The sequence below is a fragment of the Mauremys reevesii genome, linkage group 3, assembly GCF_016161935.1.
Source record: "Mauremys reevesii isolate NIE-2019 linkage group 3, ASM1616193v1, whole genome shotgun sequence".
In the NCBI taxonomy this organism is placed as follows: domain Eukaryota; kingdom Metazoa; phylum Chordata; order Testudines; family Geoemydidae; genus Mauremys; species Mauremys reevesii.
The window spans coordinates 40,362,530-40,379,470 of NC_052625.1; the positions used below are offsets into that span (position 1 = coordinate 40,362,530).

The window sequence follows — 16,941 nt, forward strand, 5'->3', positions numbered from 1 at the left end:
CTACATAAACAGCACACAGTCAGTTGTCAGGACATCTGTGATGGGAACTATGGGGAAACAGATCATATTTAGGTTTTTGGGTAATTAAAAATAATATTTAAGAAATAATATCAATAAATGACATTCCTGAAAGTATACAGAATACATTCCAAAGTATCAAATTATATAATGCCTTGGAAGTAGTCACACCTTCTTTATTTTAAAAAGTGTACTTTTCATTAGAAAGAATGTTCTTTCATATTTTTAGCACAAGGTTTTTAATGAATGAAGATAAGACTATTTTAGACAGTATAATCAATACATATAAATGTAACTAAGAAAAGCCATAGTAGGTCAGACCAATGGTCCATCTAAACCTATATAGTGTCTTTTGATAGTGGCTGGTGCCAGATGTTTCAGAGCTTCAAAATATACTAATATTTTATCCTAAATGTTCTTCTACCACATGTCCCTGTACAAAGGGCATACTGTAAAAATTTCAGAATGCATTACAAAGTAAACCTTCAAATATTTTAGAATTTTAGATGCTTAAAGAATGCTGCCAGAATTCTCAAGATACTTCCAAAAACATCCTCCTCCTCAAAATAATAATAAGCCTGCAGTAGGTGGTAATACAGAATGAGATCTAGCTGTTCACAAATTTAAACTCATCTAATAAGTTAAACATTTGTTTAAACTATTTTCTTAATGTAACAAGACACATGAGGTGCATTTTAGAATGTAGCTGTTTATAGAAAAATATGATTTCAGTAAGAATATATATATACACATATATATACACACACACACAGACCTTTCATTGACACACCACCTACAGAATTCATTCTTCACCCCGTCAGGAACGTTGACCTTCACTGTCAGGATCTTCAGATTTTCCCCTCGGTTAATGGCCAGAATCTGAGTGCAAACATAAATGGCAAAGACAGATGACACACAAAATACCCAAAAGATAAACTTATCAAGTCAACATTTGTATACACATTTGCTTGACATTCTGGAGCAAGTCATGCTGCCTATATAGTAAAAAACAGTTCACAAAGTATTGGTTTGTACAGATAACATCCAAAATGTAACTTAGATAAAATCACGTCATAGCAGAATACAGTATATTGTTTCCCCAGAGTAAAGAATCCCAATTTCATTTTGAGAATCCAGTTTCTCTTTTATATATATACACACATATGTATAATGTATACATATATTATATATAGAGACACACAATGTATATATATTTAAAACAAAACAGGAAATTAGCCAGTTGCTAATTCACTGATTGATCCACTGAGGTGTTGCCCTTGTACAACCCCAGTTCAAACTTTCAGTAAACAAAATGGAAAGTGATTCAAATCAAAACAGGAGACTACAGAAGAGACAGAGCTACATTTATCTCCTGGTTTCCTTATTTGTCCTGACAACAACCCAAATTAAAAATCAGTCAGTTTGTAGCAGAATATGTGACAAGAAAGATAATCAGTTTAATTTGTAAAAGTTGAACTTTTCATTACTCATCCCTAGGAAACCTTAAAACATTTTGGACCTCATTTTCAAATTAATATTAATATACCAGCCTTTAAATCACTGCACATATCGAAGACACAATCATCTATGCTCACAAGAGAAAGAATCTGTGCACAAACGCAGCACTTACACTAATGAACTAGCAGGTCTGGAAAGAAAAAAATCTATTTCAATACACATTCTGGGTTTTTTATGGGCATCTGTGACTAAGATGCAAATCTGGGGTCACAATTCAAGAGGTAATTACTGGAAGTTTGTCACTATAAACCAAGGCTAAATCCCATTTAAGTCAATGGGAGCCTTTTCTATTTGGATCAAGCCCTATATTGGTATCTTATAGACAATTCAATCTCAGAATAAGGGATTTAATAAATGTAAAGCATGTAATTTGCATGCAACTGCATAGAAGAGAACACTGGTTTTTATACTTCAGTTTTATTTCCTTTTTTTCCTCTAAGTTAAACTCCACCAACACATATTCCTTAAACATTAGACATGTAGATTCCATTAAAAAAAGCTGTTAAAAGTTGAGATTCCTATATTGCTGCACATGTTGCTGTATATTACAGGCCATAAACACTGTCACAACAGAGCATTCTGTGTCAATCATGAACTTTAATTCAATCACTAGCTAATTCAGACATGTCACATATGTTAAATACAATGGTTTAAAATGACTCCAGGACATAGTACCAATTTATATTCCTCAGCTTTACTGTGCTTGTGACATACCAGGCCTGACATATCATTGAACAACAAAGCTAATAATAAAAATTGTATGTGAAATATTATAGCATCGGGTACCTTGACTGCCAAAGCAAACGTTTTCATGCAGAGATTAGAAAGACACATTTTTAACAAATCAAATACTTTCATGTTTATTCCATTTTTTTATATATATATAAAAAAAGACAAAGTTAATGTCAAGCTAAAGTGAAATCAAAATGATGTTCAGGACAAACAACATATCTGATACAGAATTATAGTGTCACCATTCACAACATTATTATTAAGGGTCAGTGTTTAATTAAAACACTTTATTTACAAGAGCTTACAACTAGGCAGTAAAAATGCTCTGAGTTGGAACTTAGCAAAAAGAGTTCTCTCTCACTAGCAAATGTTTTTACCAAACTTAAAATTTAACACTCTATTTAGTCTGTTCTAAATTATGAGTGTCTACAGAAAAAAATATAAATTGAAAAGGGCCTCAATTAAATATGGCAAGCAGTTAGCCCATTTCCCCATGTCATGTACAGTATTCACTTTTGGCGGCAGATTCCACAAACAGCCACAATGGACATAAGCTACCATACATTTTTCTCCAACCCTAAATTGTGTCTGTATTAACAGACTGGAATAGATCCAATGGATAGGAGTTACACTATCATAGACTAATAATGAAAAAGTATCTTCTAAAAAACAAAACAGGAGCAGTGATTTAATCCAGTGACACAAAGAGATACATCAGACTTAGTTCTAGCCATTGAATGCATAACATCTTGTGTATTATTTCACAGAACTTTCTGATTACATATTTATCAGACAGCCTTAAAATAAGCAGCAACAGTCTTGAATTAATATATTCCATTTATATCTTTCAGTAACTTTAAATATCTCTTTTGAATAGGGTGACCAAATAGCAACTGTGAAAAAACGGGACGGGTGTGAGGGGTAATAGGCACCTATATAAGAAAAAGTCCCAAGAAACGGGACTCTCCCTATAAAAATGGGACATCTGGTCATCCTACTTTTGAATCACACTTTTTAAATGGTATTGAAGCTATTATGCTTAAAACATGGTATTTTACATATCACTCTCCGCCTCCCCTGCCACACACCCAATTATGCCTTCCTGCCACACAGTATAGAAAAGAAGAATGAAAGAGACTAGTGCATAAGCACTAGTATGTTTACAGCAAGTCAGACAATGTCAAGATGTTGTGGTGGAGGTTCATTCTATTATTTATATTGTGGCAATGACTAAAATATGCTAAGTGCTGTACATATATAAGTCCCCTACCTGAACAGCTAGCATCCTAGAAGAAGGGCAGGATATGTTGACCTCTTTCCTCTTAGGGTATGTCTACACAGCAACTAGACACCCTTGACTGGCCCATGCCAGGGAACTCAGACTTGTGGTTGTTTCATTGCTGTGTAGACTTCCGGGTTCAAGCCCGGGCCCAGGACCGTGCGAGGTGGGCGAGTCCCAGAGCTCAGGCTCCAGCCCGAGTCCGGAAGTCTACACTGCAATGAAACAGTTCCGCATCTCAAACCCTGCGAGCCTGAGTCAACTGGCATGGACCAGCCACAGGTGTCTAGTTGTTGTGTAGATAGACATACCCTTAGAGAAAAAAGGTGCATAACTATCATCTTTAATATACAGCAAAATCTTCCAGAGAGGCGGCACCCTCAGGAAAGGTAAAGCTACACATACAGCGAAGCTGACATTGGGTCGTTATTTTTCAAGACCTATATTTTAATTTATTTTTTAATTCAGCAACCAGGAATTATCTTTTTTTCTCTACCCAGTTCAGTTCATATCCTTCCTTAGATGCAATTAAAGTTTTCACTAGTACAGTAAAAGCTTTTTTATCCAGCATGCTGGGACAATGGGGGGGGGGGGCGCCAGTAAGTGAAAATTCCAGTTAACTAAGAGAGAGGGAGTTTGGGTGCAAAAGGGGGTGTGGGGCTGGGTATTGGGGCACAGGAGGGGGTGCAGAGTTCTGACTCTGGGAGGGAGTTTCGGTGTGGGAGGGGACTCGGGGCAGCGGGGCTGGGGCTAGGCCGTGGGAGTGGATGTAGGGTGCCAGATCTGGCTGGCACTCACCTCGGGTGGCTCCCCACAAGCAGCAACCTGTCCCTGCTGCTCCTAGGCAGAGGCATGGCTAAGCGGCTCTGCGCGCTGCCTCCACCCACAGGTGCTGCACACGCAGCTCCCATTGGCTGCGGTTCCCAGCAAATAGGAGATGTGGAGCCAGCACTCAGGGAAGGCAGGGGCAGCGCGCAGAGCCGCTTAGCCATGCCTCTGCCTAGGAGCAGCAGGGACAGGTTCGCTGCTTGCGGGGAGCTACCAGAGGTGAGTGCCACCCGGATCCGGCACCCCCTCCCATGCCCCAACCTCCAGCCCCGCACCCCCGTCCCATACTCCAAACTCCTGGTGTCCGTTCTTCCGCCTAGGAGCAGCAGGGACATGTTGCCACTTCCGGGGAGCCATGCAGAGCCAGATAGGGAGTCTGCCAGGCCCGTGCCAACTGGACTATAAACCGGACTTTCAATGAAGATCAGAAATGCTGGTTTATAGAGCTTTCTGGATGGTCAAGTACCAAATAACACAGCTTTTACTGTACTGTGTTACTCACACTACAAATCTAGAATAAGAACAACTTTGTACTTTTATATACATGATTCTGAATGGCAGAATTAAGGTTGTTCATAGAACTTTAACTCTGAGTATTGCCTAACTTGAATGCTTAGCATTCTCAGTGTAATTTTTATGTAGGGAATTTTTTTTTATTTATTTCACAGATTCTTCCTAAAGTTTCCAAGTTCTCCACATCACTTACAGACATGCTTCTTAAAAAACAATGGACTGAAAAAGAGGATTTCTTTGAATCCCCTCTTCTCTCTTCAGTGCATATTTTATATGGCCTCCTTAATATGGAAGATCACAACATTCTTTACTGAAAGTCATAATAGGTACGGGAGAAAAGAAGTTATTTAAAGAGAAAATGACTTGCACTGTTTAGGAAGGAAGAAGAGTTCTAATCCAGAGCACCACAAGTGAAAGTGTGACCACATAGCTTTCAGGGTTGCAAGGATTGGGTAGGAAATAAATTCAGGGTGAGGAATGACTAAGATTTTCAGAAATCGAGGGCCCAGTTGAAAGAGAAATAAAATACTAGGTGAAAAAAGACGGCTACTCACCCTTGTAACTGTTGTTCTTCGAGATGTGTTGCTCATATCCATTCCAATTAGGTGTGCGCGCACCGCGTGCACGTTCGTCGGAAGATTTTTACCCTAGCAACACTCGGTGGGTCGGCCGGGTCGCCCCCTGGAGTGGCGCCGTTATGGTGGTGAATATATACCCCTGCCGACCCAACGGCCCTTCAGTTCCTTCTTGCCGGCTACTCCGACAGAAGGGAAGGAGGGCGGGTTTGGAATGGATATGAGCAACACATCTCGAAGAACAACAGTTACAATGGTGAGTAACCGTCTTTTCTTCTTCGAGTGCTTGCTCATATCGATTCCAGTTAGGTGACTCCCAAGCCTTACCTAGGCGGTGGGATCGGAGTGAGATGCCACAGAATGTAGAACTGCTGAGCCAAATGCCACGTCATCTCTGGACTGTTGTACCAATGCGTAATGTGACGCAAAGGTGTGAACTGAGGACCAGGTAGCTGCACGACATATCTCCTGGATGGGTACATGAGCGAGGAAGGCAGCAGATGAAGCCTGAGCCCTAGTAGAATGGGCAGTGAGGTGGCTCATTGGAACGTGAGCCAAGTCATAGCAGGTACAGATGCACGACGTCACCCAAGATGAAATCCTCTGGGAGGAGACAGATAGGCCCTTCATTCGATCTGCCACCACGACAAAGAGTTAGGGTGTTTTATGAAAGGGCTTTGTTCAATCGATATAAAAGGCGAGAGCCCTACGGACGTCTAGGGAGTGCAGTTGCTGCTCCCGGCGTGATGAGTGTGGCTTCGGGAAGAAGACCGGAAGGAAGATATCTTGATTGATATGAAAGGCCGATACCACTTTAGGGAGGAAGGCCGGATGTGGTCACAGCTGTACCTTGTCCTTGTGAAACCCTGTATATGGGGAATCCACAGTGAGAGCCTGAAGTTCGGAGACTCGTCTTGCCGATGTAATGGCTACGAGGAACGTTGTCTTCCAGGATAGGTACAGCAGCGAGCAGGTTGGAGCAGCCATAAGTTTGGCGAGATTGGAGCAGCCATAAGTTTGGCTAGAACTAGATTGAGGTCCCAGGTTGGGGCGGGGCGGCGGACCTATGGGTATAAACGCTCCAAGCCCTTGAGGAACCTCGAAACCATGGGGTGAGAGAAGACCGAACAGCCGTGCTCCCCTGGGTGGAAGGCAGAGATGGCCACCAAGTGCACCTTTATTGATGAAACCGCTAGGCCGTGTTGTTTTAAGGACCAGAGGTAGTCCAAGATGGTAGGAACTGGTACCTCGGTGGGAACAACGTTACGCTGATCGCACCAGCAGGAGAAACGCCTCCACTTGGCCAGATATGTTAACCTAGTGGAGGGTTTCCTACTACCCAGGAGTACTTGCTGTACCAAGGCAGAGCAGCATAACTCGGACTGGCTTAACCATGCAGCAACCATGCTGTGAGGTGAAGAGACTGCAGGTCTGGGTGGTGAAGTCTGCCGTGGTCCTGAGTTATGAGATCTGGCCAAAGAGGTAGGGGGACTGGGTTGACCACCGACAGGTCGAGCAACATGGTGTACCAGTGTTGCCTCGGCCATGCTGGAGCGATCATGATCAGGTGGGCTCTGTCTCTGCGGAGCTTGAGCAGGACCCTGTGAACCAGCGGGAATGGTGGAAAGGCGTAAAGTAGATGGCTCGTCCACGGTATCAGAAATGTGTCTGAGAGGGAGCCCGGTGAGAGTCCCTGGAAGGAGCAGAACACATGGCATTTCCTGTTCTCGCGGGAGGCGAAGAGGTCTATGCGGGGAGAACCCCGCTTCCGGAAAACAGAATGGATAACGTCTGGATGAATCGACCACTCATGAGACAGGAAGGATCTGCTGAGGTGATCCGCCAGAGTGTTCCGAACCCCTGGGAGAAAAGACGCTACCAGGTCAATCGAGTGGGCTATGCAAAAGTCCCAGAGCTGGACAGCTTCCTGACAAAGGAGGGAGAAACGTGCTCCGCCCTGCTTGTTTATGTAAAACATGGCCGTTGTGTTGTCTGTGAACACTGAGACACAACGGACTTGTATATGCTCTCGAAACGCCTGGCACGCGAGGCGGACTGCCCTCAGCTCCCGCACATTGATGTGCAAGGTCAGTTCTTGAGCTGACCAAAGGCCTTGAGTGCGGAGATCCTCAAGGTGGGCACCCCAACCCAGAGGTGACGCGTCCATGGTCAGGGCCATTGAAGGTTGAGGCGGGTGGAATGGCATCCCTGCACAGACCAGGGTGGACGTCAGCCACCAGGCCAGGGAGCCTAGGATGCTCGGGGGGATCGTGAGGATCGTGTCTATGCTGTCTCTGCCCGGTTGGTATACCGAGGTGAGCCAAGTTTGAAGGGGACGGAGGCGTAGTCTGGCGTGTTTGGTCACGAACGTGCAGGCAGCCATGTGACCTAGGAGGCCGAGACAAGTGCAAGCCGAAGTTGTCGGAAAGTTTTGTAGGCCTTGGATAATTGATACCATCGCCTGAAACCGAGGCTGTGGTAAGCAGGCTCTGGCGAGATTGGAGTCCAGGATGGCCCCAATGAAGTCCATTCTCTGTGTGGGAACCAGAGTGGATTTCTCTATATTGATCATCAGGCCTAATCGCCTGAATAGGTCCTTGACGATGCCCACATGACAGGTAACTTGGGTCTCGGAGGTCCCTTGAATGAGCTAATCATTGAGATACGGGAAGACGTGTACCTGACGACGACAGAGGGAGACGGCGACTACAGCCATGCATTTTGTGAATACTCGTGGGGCTGTAGAGAGGCCAAACGGAAGGACCGTAAATTGAAAATGTTGATGGTTGACCACAAAACGGAGGTACCGTCTGTGTGGTGGGTAAATAGCGATGTGAAAATACGCGTCCTTCATATCGAGGGCGGCATACCAGTCTCCGGGATCCAAAGACAGGATGATGGTCCCCAGGGATACCATGCGGAACTTCAACTTTATCATGAATTTGTTGAGTCCTCACAGGTCTAGGATAGGTCTCAGACCTCCCTTCGCCTTGGGGATTAGGAAATAGCGGGAATAAAACCCCTTGCCCCTCAAGTCTTTCGGTACCTCCTCTGTAGCTCCCATAGTAAGGAACGTCCGTACCTCTTGCAAGAGGAATTGCTCATGAGAGGGGTCCCTGAAGAGGGACGAGGATGAGGGGTGGGAGGGGGGCGGCGAAATAAACTGGAGGTGGTATCCCAATTCTACCATGCGTAGGACCCAACGATCCAATGTTAGTTGGGTCCACGCAGGGAGGAAATGGGAGAGGCAGTTGTAAAAAGGTGGAAAAGGATCCTGGGAAACAACTGGTACGCCCTCCTCGGGCGTCCCTTCAAAAGTTCGGTTTGGGTCCCGCGGGTGGTTTGGGGGGACCCTGATTTTGACCCCCTTGGGGCCCAGACTGCCGTCTGTGATTCCCCTGGCCGCGCCTTCTGCCGAAGTCCTGTTGCAGCCTAGGCGGGGGGTAAGCGCAGTGAGGCTGAGGACGGAAGGACCTGCGCTGAGTCTCCGGGGTGTGCATTCCCAGCGAGCGCATGATCACCCTGTTGTCCTTTAGGCTTTGCAGCCTAGGGTCAGTCTTTTCAGAAAATAGGCCTTCAAAGGGCAAGTCTTGTATAGTCTGTTGTAACTCGGGTGGAAGGCCTTACACCTGAAGCCATGATATTCTCCTCATGGCCACTCCTGAAGCCAGAGTCCTGGCTGCGGAGTCGGCTGCGTCCAGTGAGGCTTGGAGAGAGGTTCTCGCCACCTTCTTTCCTTCCTCCAAGAGGGCTGCAAACTCCTGGTGGGAGTCTTGGGGAACTAGCTCCGTGAATTTTCCAACCGCCGCCCAGGTGTTGTAGTTGTAACGACTAAGTAGGGCTTGCTGGTTTGCCACCCTGAGTTGGAGGCCTCCGGCAGAGTATACTTTGCGACCCAATAAGTCCATGCACCTAGCCTCCTTTGACTTTGGAGCAGGAGCTTGCTGGCCATGGCACTCCCTTTCGTTGACCGATTGAACGACAAGGGAGCAGGGAGGAGGGTGCACGTAAAGATACTCATACCCCTTAGAGGGTACCATGTACTTCCGCTCAACTCCTCTGGCAGTGGGCAGAATAGAGGCTGGGGATTGCCAGATGGTATCGGCGTTCGCCTGAATAGTACGAATAAAGGGCAAGGCCACTCTTGTGGGGGTGTCAGCTGATAAAATATCCACCACAGGGTCTTCTATTTCCGGGACCTCCTCCACCTGAAGATTCATGTTCTAAGCCACCCGCCTCAGAAGGTCCTGATGGGCCCTCAGGTCAATTGGGGGAGGGCCGGAGGAGGATGTCCCCACCACCGCCTCATCTGGAGAGGAGGAAGAGGAGACAGGACAAGAGGGTCCTGCCAGGGACAAGAGGGTCCTGCGGGGGCTCTTGTTCTTGGGCGGTGTCAAGTTCAGGTGGGACCTGGGAGTCTGTTGGTGGAACGGAAGCCTCATCCGTATCCGCAGGAGGCTTACTGTCGCCTCTGACACCCGGTGTTCTGATGGCACGGAGCATGATGCCTCTGGGGGCGCACCTTGGGCTTGGTGATACGCCCAAGGTGTCCAGAACAACCACTGATGGGGGCCTTGTTCTTGGCCTTGGGTCTCCTGGAAGACTCGGTTGGGCACGTCTGAGTCACGGTCCTGTGCATAGGAAGCACTGCCAGCATGAGATGACACTAAGGTGTGTCTAGATGGCCATGGAGGAGCTGAGAAACCCTGAGAAGGGGCCACATCTCTCGATGGTGTTTCTCAGGGCGGCACCGGAGAGCGGTACCGGGTGCCATAATGGTACCGGGAATGAGACCGGGACCTGCGACCGTATTGGTGCCGGGAGGTCGACCGGGATCTTGAAGCTCGACCCCTGGAGCGGCTGCAAGAGGCGTGGTGCCGGGAACAGTGCCGGGAGCTGGATCGGTACCGGGAGTACCGGGCCGGCGAACAGGACGCTGAGCGGTGCCACGAGTGCGACCGGTACCGTGATGGAGAGCGGTGCCGGGACTGCAAGCGGTGTCGGGACAGGGATTGGCGACAGGACCAAGAACGCTGGTGGGACCGAGATCTTGATCAGTGCCTCTCAGTGGTGCCAACGGAGGGTGGCCTCAGCAGGGCAGGCTTGCCAATAGACTGAATGACCCGCACCAGCGGTGCCGGGGGTTGAGGCAGTGCGGACTCCGTCACCGCGATTAAATCCCTCGCCGTGGAAAAGGTCTCCGGCGTGGAGGGGATAGTGAGCTCGACCACAGCGTGCGCCAGGGAGCTTTCAGGCACCAGACTCGACAGCCCTTGCGGGACCGGAATCGACGGTGCCGAAGCTGGCAGTGCCACAGCAGGTGTCGGTGCCAGGCGGTCCAACTTAGGCGGGTGCTCCGACTGTGGTGCAGGCAGCACCGAAGCAGCGGGAGTCTTATGATGCTTCTTGACCCACGGGGAGAGGGAATGGTGCCGAGCAGACATCGGTGCCGGCGACGGTCAGTGCCGAGGGGCCTTAGCGGTAGAGGGGCGAGCCGGAGCCGAAAGAGCGCTTCTCCCTGATGTAGATTGTTCAGCGCTCGGTGCTGAGGGCATTGGACTAAGAGCTGCCTCCATCAGGAGCTGTTTGAGATGAAAGTCCCGCTCCTTCTTCGTCCTCAGCTTAAAGGCCTTACAGATCCGGCTCTTATCTGAGAGATGGGATTTCCCAAGGGACTTAAGGCAGGAGTCGTGGGGATCTCCCGTTGGCATTGGCTTATGGCAGGCCGAGCACGGTTTGAAGCCCGGTGACCCGGGCATGAGCCTCGGTACCAGGTGCGGGGAAGGGGCTAATCTCCGATCCCCTCGCAACTATATACACTAACTATATTATAGAAACGACTAAAACTAACTACAACTATATACACAACTATTAGTAAGGAACTACGAGTAGGCTAGAGAAGTGGAGATCAGCTAAGCCGCGCTCCACTGTTCCAATGACCGACACGGGCAGTAAGAAGGAACTGAAGGGCCGTTGGGTCGGCAGGGGTATATATTCACCGCCATAACGGCGACCCGGCCGACCCACCGAGTGTTGCTAGGGTAAAAATCTTCCGACGAACGTGCACGCAGCGCACGCACACCTAATTGGAATCGATATGAGCAAGCACTCGAAGAAGAACAAAGACATTTTTCCCCTAGCAAGCAAGGTTAGAAAGAGAAAGGTGTTTTGACATTAGGAAGAGAGTATGACAAGAGAGAAGTATTTTGTATTTTTAAAAACAGGAGCTCTAGATTGCAAACTCCATAGGTCACAGCCTGTTGCTTAATTATGTTTGTACAGTGCCTAGCACAATGGGACCTAACCCTAGCTGGGCTCTTAGGCACTACCACAATGCAAACAACACAGACTTTTCAAGAAGTATGACAGACAAACATTCAGTAGTTAGAGTAGAGTTAGCGAGAAGGCAACAAAAGTAAGGTCCGGTGAGGACAAAAGCTAATGATGAAACAAAGGAAGTTGGTGATGGATTCACTGTAGGTGAGGACTGAAGAAAAGTTTATAGGCTGATCAAGAAAGAATAAGGCTCTTGGTTTTGCGAAAGCAATAGAGGCACATTCCTTTGTTGTTGTTTTGTTTTGCACTTGTTTAATCTTCAAAAGGGAAAGAGAAACAGAATCCTGGACAATTTCCCAAGAGATCCTTCTACTTTTCAAAAGGAACACAACATAAAATGTGCATTTTAAAAAACCCTTAGATTACTGAAGCTGCAAGAATTGTTTAAAAGTTTAAATTTGCTTTTTCACCATTTATGATGTTTAATTTATTTTTCCCTCTTCACTCAGTTTGGAGGATGGAAGTAAACTGGTCAGTCACTTTTTAAAAAAAAATTAAGCAATTAAGTGTTCTGGTTCTCGGGCCCTAGCACAATTTTCACATTTATAACATTATAGGAGAATATTTTAAAAACCATTCATACAAATCTCAATTTCACTTTTTTAAAGTAAATTTGGAGCCTTCGTTTTTGTAGAGAAAAGCTTGCAAATGTGGCTCAAAAACCAGAAGGAAAGTAAGAAGCACTCAAATGTATTTAATTACCTGATTTTCAGGATTTTAATGAGGTTTTCAAGCCAATCTCATGATTTTGGGGGGCCTGACTCATGATTCTAATATAATACTGCTCTCAGAAAAAAGACTGCAGACACTGAGAAAGTAATGGTTAGCAACTATGCATTTTGAAATCACGTACTGTGCAAACAAAACACACTCTGTCTCCTCTATGCTGAGTCACCAGAGGGCATCTGTTTCTAAACCTTCCCAGTTACAAGAACAGATTCTTTAACTGATACTGTACATGCACTGTTAATTTTAGCGTTCTACAAAACTGTGATGAAGACTATACATCACTTGTGGCATTTAAAATAAGATTAAGACAAAGCAACAGAAAACGTGTTACGGAAATAATACTGAAGTGGAGCTAGTCGAAAAAAGATGACGGTTTTTCTCTCTCTAATTTGCATGATTTCAATGTGGTGAAACATGAATAGATGTTGATTTATTCTCAATAACTCAGTGAGCCATGTTAGGACACATTGTGTGATCTTATCTCTTTATTACTCATTCTAACAGCAATCTATTTCTGCTGCCACTTCAGTAATGGAGAAACTGATCAGTTTGCAATGGTTGAAATTTTCTTTTTTCAAATGAAAAACAATCTCCGGTAGGGATCTACAAACTTGTCACACCACAGAATTTTATGATAAAATATAAATGATTTATAAGAAATACTGTAAAAATGATAGGCTAGGCTTGAGCTAATTGAGCTCTTCAGACTTCATTAATGTAAACCTCTACAGACCAATTACTGTAAAAATATGATAAAATGCTATAAACATTGACACTTAATAAAAAGAACATAGCAGGGACCTTTTACACATTTACCCCAAGGGTTTGGATATTAAAACTATTAGTAATAATTTCCTCCTTTCCCCAATATCCAGATTGCTAGAAATAATGTAATCTTTGTAGTATTACACATGAACTAATTTCAAACCTCAGTACCTCTATGGCAAGTGTTCAGCATAACAAATCCACTTTAAAACACTCAGGAGAATTCAAAACAAAAGTCAAAATCAACTTGAGCAGGCAAAACCTCACATGGCTTTTTAAAATGGCAACAGGACAAGCCAATGAAGACAGTGTCACAGAAATAATGAAATGTTGTACAAGAGTGGAAGCAGAAACAGCCATCTACAAATCTAGACACTTCTTGTGGATTAATGAAGGTTCTTCGTTTAAATAACAGAACAGTGTCCAGAAGGTACACATGTTGCCTGTCACCCCATCAGGGCAGAATTCTCTACATTTACAATATTCAGAGCAATACCTGAAGTATGCACCTCTGTTTCTGAGATTAAGCAATTTGGAACAGCATATGTACTGATGGGGGTGTAAGATATTGCATATCAATGGAGAAAGCTCCCCTCCAGTGCAGAAATCGCTTTCTTCCCATAATCCCTTTTGAAGACCTACAGCTCTATAGTTATCACAAAGACCTCACAGATCAGAAGACTGATCACCTGCCAAACAGGAAAAAATACTACCTATGTCTTCAGTATGTTATATGCTGAATGTTTCCCTTAACCTTCTTATTTGAAGCATTCAGCATAAGTGAAGTTGCTGAATACTTTTTTTAAGTATTATATTTGCAGGTCACCTTTAACTACTATTATCTAACCTTTTCTTGCTGCTTTGCACCAATTTCAACTGACAGGTTTAATGCCGAGTGGCTCAGAGCACTCTTTGCCCAAGTGGATGGTCTTTGAGCCACTCAGTGTTGAAGCAAACAACAGAACAAGACATGACCAAAGAACTACCAAGAAAAAAAGTGTGTTTAATTCTATTTCACAGTTTTTTAAATCCAGCTAGGGCTCAGAGCATTGCTCTTAGTGAAAAACTAGTAAAGTAACCTATATTCTTATCCTTGTCGGGATAAACTATTTAACCTTCCCCCTTTTCCTCCAAATGCTTGGTACCTGCTTATTGTCTTGGAAAAACAGAGCATGTGCCCTATTCTCCTTCAGCAAATGGATCTCATTGGTATTGAACACTCTGCTACTGACTCTTTAAATACATTTGCTTTAATTAGACACTTTAATTAGACATAGAAGCAGCAAAGAGTCTTGTGGCACCTTATAGACTAACAGACATTTGGGAGCATGAGCTTTCGTGGATGCATCCGACGAAGTGGGTATTCACCCACGAAAGCTCATGCTCCCAAACGTCTGTTAGTCTATAAGGTGCCACAAGACTCTTTGCTGCTTTTACAGATCCAGACTAACATGGCTACCCCTCTGATAATTAGACAAACACTCCCAAATACTCAATTCCCACTTCAATTTTTTAACATGTGTTTTAACCTTCCAAGTTACTTTACCAAGAAACCAGTGTCTTTCGTTACCTCAGGTGACTGAACGGTGAAATCAAAAGATGGGTAAACTCAATTTTTAAAGGAAATACTTATGACATCTTTTTTTTTTCTAGGAGCTGTATACATGCTGTCAGTTACCATTATAAAGAAAATCAATAGCATATTCATAATGTGTACCTGGTGATGCTGAATGTTCTTAATATTGCAAGAAAAATTCTGGTACAGTTGGAATTTGTTAACATCTTTCTCATTTACATTTTTTGATGACACTTTTGCCAAGGCTGACTGGATACATATGTACCTTTGCTGACATCTAAATACAAAGAAGAGTAAGTTAATTGGGTGATATGACATGAAGCCTTTAATAGTGTAACTGGAGTTTGTGTTAAAACACAAAATCCTACTGAAATAAATATGAAGCTGATACTATTGTTTTCAATTGCATTTGATGTCATAATCATCATAAGGGAATTGCATAACATGTCTTAGGGACACGAATGAAATCATAAGACATAGTTAATATATGGACAGCAAAAGAATTTCAAGCAGAGCCTTATCTTTCTCAAGAGTGATCTAAGTGGGGAGCCCAAAGGCTCCTTTTACATTGCAGTTTGGGGGTTTTCACTAGCCAAGGGATGACAGTACTGTGGATGAGAAGCAAGTTTTAACTCTTATGAAACTGACTGGCCCCAAAGTTTTTTAAACCTAGAGACTAGCCGTTTTTGGAGGTTTGGGAAGGCCCATATAAGGTGCTGCGTGGAAGGAGAAGAACTGGTCTATGGTTGGGGCAGTGAGACTATCTGGAAGCCCAGATGGACACAGTCCTGCCAACCTCCTGGCTGTGTCCCCCACACCTGTCTGATGGAGTAACTCTACTTCTGTGGCTAGTGGATCCTAACACCGGCCTGATCCCATAAGTGGGCAGCTGAGAATAACGACAGAAGGTGAGACAAAAAGTGTGGCTCCAGACCAAAGAAACCAATAGGTGGACGGGGAGCATGACAGTCTAGAAAACTGCAGAAGGACTAATTCAGTTTCTTGGAAAGTGAGGGAGAGAAAAGAGCAACATTTATTCAGCCGCTTCTCTCACTCATCCTTACAATACTAACTAACCTAGGTTAGTCACCTAGGATTACATTTTCAAATGCACCTAGCACACTTGGGAACCTAAATCCCTTTTTCAAAATTGGGCTTCTGTACATGGGGAAAACTGACCAGAACAGCTATTTTGGAATAGCTCCTCACGTGAACACAGTATCTAAAATATGCCAGAAGAGAGTGTTTACACCAAGGAGTTATACCCAGTAGCTAAATTACACTGGAGTAGCTATTCTGGAATGGCTATGCCGGATAATTTCCCCCAAGTAGGCAAGCCGTTAGGCACTTGAGAGCCTAAGTCTCACTGAAAGTCAATTAGATGCTTTCGAAAATGTTACCCTTACTCTTTAATGATTTCTATCCAAACTCCAGTTTTAAAATGATATTTTAAAAACCAGTTTATGAAAGTTATAACCTGTCCATGATTGGTGCAACCATGCCAAATGAATGTTTTTTTTAAATGTCATTCTAATTTACCATGCAAAAAAGGATCCTGTTAACATTGTGTGTTAACTTATAACTCCTCTTTTCAACACAGACCACTCCATTAAACAAGTATTTGTTTTAACCCAGTCCTAAATCAATTATTCATTCTAACCTCATCGCACATAATGTTATTATAAAGTTAAAATACAAAAGGAAAAAGCTTTCAAATATGTTTATTTTGCCTGTCATTTCATACAAATAGAGTTCAGGAGGTTGCAGAACGCTGCAGAGATATAATGTGTTTAGCAAATGCCTACATTTCATTTTGTATGCAGTACTGTTATAGCTGGGTTGGTCCCAGTATAGAGATGGTCCAATAAAAGATATTACCTCACCCACCTTGTCTCGCTAAATTTCACTTTAACATTTAACCAAACTCAATATCCACTTGCTTCTTGGCATACTCTACTATGACTTTATTATAGACAGCTACATTTTAGGAGACCCTTTAAAAAAAAGAAAATGTTCCACGGCAACAATTCTTAATTTGTAGTTTAAACTGATACAACAGAACAGCGTTTCTC

The 16,941-nt window shown here is 44.3% G+C and overlaps 1 protein-coding gene across 5 annotated transcripts in view; it reads right to left on the reverse strand.

The window, feature by feature from the left end:
* Window positions 1–16,941, reverse strand: part of SRBD1 (S1 RNA binding domain 1) — a 242,111-nt gene that overhangs the window by 174,549 nt on the left and 50,621 nt on the right. For all 5 annotated transcript variants that reach the window (XM_039532621.1, XM_039532618.1, XM_039532619.1 and 2 more), the window contains 2 exons: window positions 15,011–15,146; window positions 794–897 (listed from right to left, as the gene is read on the reverse strand). In XM_039532621.1, coding sequence (XP_039388555.1) covers window positions 794–897; window positions 15,011–15,146 — 240 coding nt within the window. The remainder of the gene's footprint in view (window positions 1–793; window positions 898–15,010; window positions 15,147–16,941) is intronic.